This window comes from Lycium barbarum, chromosome 11 (genome assembly GCF_019175385.1).
Source record: "Lycium barbarum isolate Lr01 chromosome 11, ASM1917538v2, whole genome shotgun sequence".
Classification (NCBI taxonomy): domain Eukaryota; kingdom Viridiplantae; phylum Streptophyta; class Magnoliopsida; order Solanales; family Solanaceae; genus Lycium; species Lycium barbarum.
In genome coordinates, this window is record NC_083347.1 from 116,162,919 (window position 1) to 116,167,197 (window position 4,279).

Consider the following 4,279-nt stretch of genomic DNA (forward strand, 5'->3'; position numbering starts at 1 on the left):
GCACGTCAGTCAACATCAGCCTGAGGCGTCGCCTCGTCAATCGGATCCTACAGATCTACGAGGCGCAAGTGAGCATGGAGGAAGGACCGCAACAACCGACTCCGTCCACGCATATCCCTCTGCAGAGGCTCGAAACCAGTGAGCCTAGTCAACTCCTGGCGATACGGCAGCATCTCCGGAGGCTCCACTCTATACAATGCCTATCCATCAATCTGTAGACCATAAATCACCTCGACATCCTGCAGGGTGATGGTAGCCTCGCCAGTGCGGAGATGAAATGTATGGGTCTCTGGTAGCTAGCGCTCAATCATGGCCGTCACTAGAGCCCTATCGTGCACAAGCCGGCCAACCTCGATGCACCGGTAGATACTGCCCCGACGTAGTATATCTATGACACGAGGATGTGGGGGAATAGCCTCTAGAATATCCCATGCTGACTCCCCCGAACGGGTACAGACCACTCTACTAGAGGATACCGGTGCATCCCATACATACTGAGACCTATGCTCATGCTGTAGATAAAGTACCTCTCTGCTGTCGAAGGGCCCCGGCTCCATAGTGGTATCCTATCTATTTTAGGCATTTTAAATTAATCATTAATACATGAAGTAAGGATTAAAGTGGTATATTTTTTACGCATTTTAAATTAATCATTATTTTTTTAATTAATCTCTAATACGTAGTATTAGTTATGTAATCTTTTACCAAGAAATTATACAAGAAATTATACAAAGGATTAATAATTAACAAATCAAAAAATTAACAATTAGCTAGCAAACAATTAGCATATAATTAATAAATAAACAATTAACTATCTAATCAAATAATTAACAAATTATTAACAAATAAACAATTGGCTTAACAAAAACAAAATAAATAATTAGCTAGTCTAACAATTGAAATAACTAATCTAACAATTACCAAATACTAATAAACAATTAATAAACAATTAACAAATTAAAAATAAATAAAATTAATTAGCATATAATTAATAAATAAACAATTAATTAACTAATCAAATAATTAACAAATAAACAATTGGCTTAACAAAAACTAAATAAATAATTAGCTAGTCTAACAATTGAAATAACTAATCTAACAATTACCAAATACTAAATAAATCATTAATAAACAATTAACAAATTAACAACAAATTAAAAAAATTAAAAATAAAATAAAAAGGGGCTGAAAACAGCCCTTTTGCGCACAAAAAAAGTGCGTAAAAGTTTTTTTTTTCTGTCCATATTCGCACAATAGTAATGCTTAGGTTAATAATGTAATAGAAAAATCGTAGTAAAATACCTGAATTGAAGCTTTGATTTTGAGTTTGTGAATTGAATTATACGCCGCTTTATTGCGAAGAAACTTGTTTCTAAACTTCAATATACCAAAAATATTGACTTTTGGGTTGGAAATCAACAAGAAAATGATGTTTTTGATCGCGTGGCACCTCGGAAAGGGACCTTTAATAGCTGATTTTCATTTTTTTTTTAATTAGTGGGACCAGTGGGAAAGAAGAAAGGCCCAATTTATTTATCTTTTACGCACATATTCTGTGCGTAAAAGGACTTATGTGTAAAATTACATTTTGGTCCTTTTACGCACATAATCTATGCGTAAAGACTATTTAAGTTCTTTTTTTTAATGAGTTATTTTGATTTCAAAAATTTATTTTTGGGTTACAAAAGTCTCGGGCCCTGCTCTAGTGGATCTTGATTTAAAGTACAAGTGCAACTCTAAATTAACTTGTTCAATGTACAGGATGAACCTGATGGCATTGACTTTTGAATTTCAAGTTTTTTATCTTGTCATCTCTTTTATTATTTTAACTGGTTGAAGATGAACTTATGCAAATCTATGTTTTGTCAAAGTGTAGTTCATTATTCTTTGTATTTTCATGACTTGAATAAAATTTACGTAAAAGACAGGTATCAAAAAATTCAAACAGTTCGATATGAGATATATCTTTGGGATAAACATAATTTTAAAAATATAAAAGTACAGTCATCTTCTACAATAACATTTCGATCGAGATTTATTTTTGGAACTAATTTTAAATGCTATATTCGAATAAACTACGTGGTTATAAACAGGGCGGAGCTAGGTAGGCTCCAGGTGTTTCATCCGAACCCCTCGGCGAAAAATTACACTGTATATACAAGGTTAAAATTATTTTTTATGTGTATATAGTAGATGATGAACCCCCTTGACTTCTTCGCGTATTTACTTCTTCATATTTTTAAACCCCTAAGTGAAAATTCTGACTCCGCCACTGATTATAAAGATATTTGACTATATACCACAACTTCAAACAGTCAGCTCATACAATCCCATGGGAAGGCTGCATTGAGTTAGCTTTGATTAATTCACAACCTGGTCCATTTTGACAACTATGTAAGTTATCCAAATTTGGTATGAGAAAAGTTATTAATTCCCAGTTGTATTTTAGTATCTTTTATTTGCTCTATAAATAGCTTATTAAGAGAGGATAGTATCCTCAAATTAAGCAGCACATTAAAGACACATACAATGGCCTTTTACAAAGTTGGTATCCTTTCTCTCCTCCTATTGTCTGGTAAGGCTTCTTTGTTATATTTGGCTGAATTATGCAAATATCGTTTTTTAGGTTGTTATTTAGATTTTGTCTCTAATTTTAAAGGTTGCATAAATTTAACTTTCTGGGAAATTCTTTTCAAATAACATTAGACACCAATCTAATGTTTGCTCATATATAAGTCAACCTTACAGACAAAACATTCAACTATCTCTAACGTTTTTAACAACTTACAAAATCTTACATAGCGGCTAACATCTCATAAGATTTTCTGTCTCAAAAGTTCATAAGTTGCATTAGAAATAAAAATAGGATCACTTACTAAACAATTATCGTGTAAAGGGACAATTGGCACAAATATTTCTAGTGTATTTTAATGATACAAGTTACAATGGGCGTGTTGGCTGAATTTGAAGGAGGTCAAATGGTTGAATCATTAAATGTGCATTGTCATTAACCCACCAAAAGATTACTTGAGTTAAGATGGGCTTGATCTAGATGAGCAAAATAATGAGTCATGGCTCAATTTGTTCAACTATTATCAAAGTTTTGTTTTTTTTATTGTTTTTCTATATGATTTGATTAATTATGAAATTAAACTAAGGCACCTTTTTTTTTTTTTTTTTTTAATTATGCCTATATATTAACGTATTAACAGATAAGAAGTTTTCTAAAAATAGTTTAGTAAGAGTTTTAATGGGTTAGTTTGGACTATATGTTTTCCTACTCAGCGCAACTTTCAAACGAGTGAAAATTGAGACGGTCAAAATAAACTAAACTAATAAATAACAGGTAATCAACCCGCTCAAACTCGGACAAGCAAGTCATATTTCATGAGCTAATTTCGACGTCCTACTTATATCCTTGCTTTTGCTGATTTGGGTGCTTTATTTATAGGTATATTTCTGTTGGGAATTGAGGTGGAATATGCAAATGCCAAGTCATGTCTCCAAGTTTGTGACAGGAATGTTGCCTACATGACTTGTCCTTCTTCAGGAGATGAGCAAATTAGTGGAGTATGTGAAAATTGTTGCACAGCAGATGAAGGCTGTAAATTATTCCGTACTGATGGATCGTTAATTTGCACTGGAACTAAAGATTAATATAATCCATCCTTAATTGTCAAAATGTAATATTTAAAATCTTTGTTATTCGTATTTGTGTGTAATAAGGCCTGAGTTATTACTCTGGCGATTTATAATGTGCAATTGTAATGTTTTTCATCCGAGCTTTTGAGGATGTCAATAAAAAATACTTCATACTTATCTTTTATGTGGCATTCTTTTTCCTTTAGCCTGTTAAAAGATAATCACATTTTTATATATTTAATAACAACTTAACTTTAAACTTCTTATTTTACTCTTAATGAGATAATTTATAAACGCACAAATATCTATGGCTTGTATATGAATATGATGCATGTGTGTCCTCATTAGTGTAAAATGGAAACTTCAGACATATGATTGAAGTTGGGGTACTATAAAGCCACACTTCAGATGTATATGATTGAAGTTGTCAGTCTAAACTTCACACAAAGCCAAACTTCAAGTATATGTGACTGAAGTTGAGGTACTACAAAGCTTAATTTCAGACAAAAATGACTAAAGTTTAGGATTGTCATGCCAAAATTTAGAGAGGGCCGAACTTCAAACATATATGATTGAAATTGGGGTACTGAAAGCCTAACTTCAGTCACATAGTGGGTAAACTTGCAAAAGAAATTCA

General features: G+C 32.4%; 1 protein-coding gene across 1 annotated transcript; it reads left to right on the forward strand.

Moving 5' to 3' along the window:
- Positions 1-2,479: 2,479 nt before the first annotated feature.
- Positions 2,480-3,826, forward strand: LOC132618254 (proteinase inhibitor PSI-1.2-like). The gene is made up of 2 exons (XM_060333318.1): positions 2,480-2,575; positions 3,452-3,826. The coding sequence occupies exons 1-2, from the start codon at positions 2,530-2,532 to the stop codon at positions 3,655-3,657; spliced, it is 252 nt and encodes an 83-aa protein (XP_060189301.1). The 5' UTR covers positions 2,480-2,529; the 3' UTR covers positions 3,658-3,826.
- Positions 3,827-4,279: the final 453 nt, after the last annotated feature.

Excerpts from the sequence above, each read along its gene's own strand:
- LOC132618254 (XM_060333318.1), top strand. The coding sequence starts at position 2,530 with ATGGCCTTTTACAAAGTTGGTATCCTTTCTCTCCTCCTATTGTCTG. Across the intron at positions 2,576-3,451 it reads TTCTCTCCTCCTATTGTCTG|GTATATTTCTGTTGGGAATT; the intron begins GTAAGGCTTCTT and ends CTTTATTTATAG.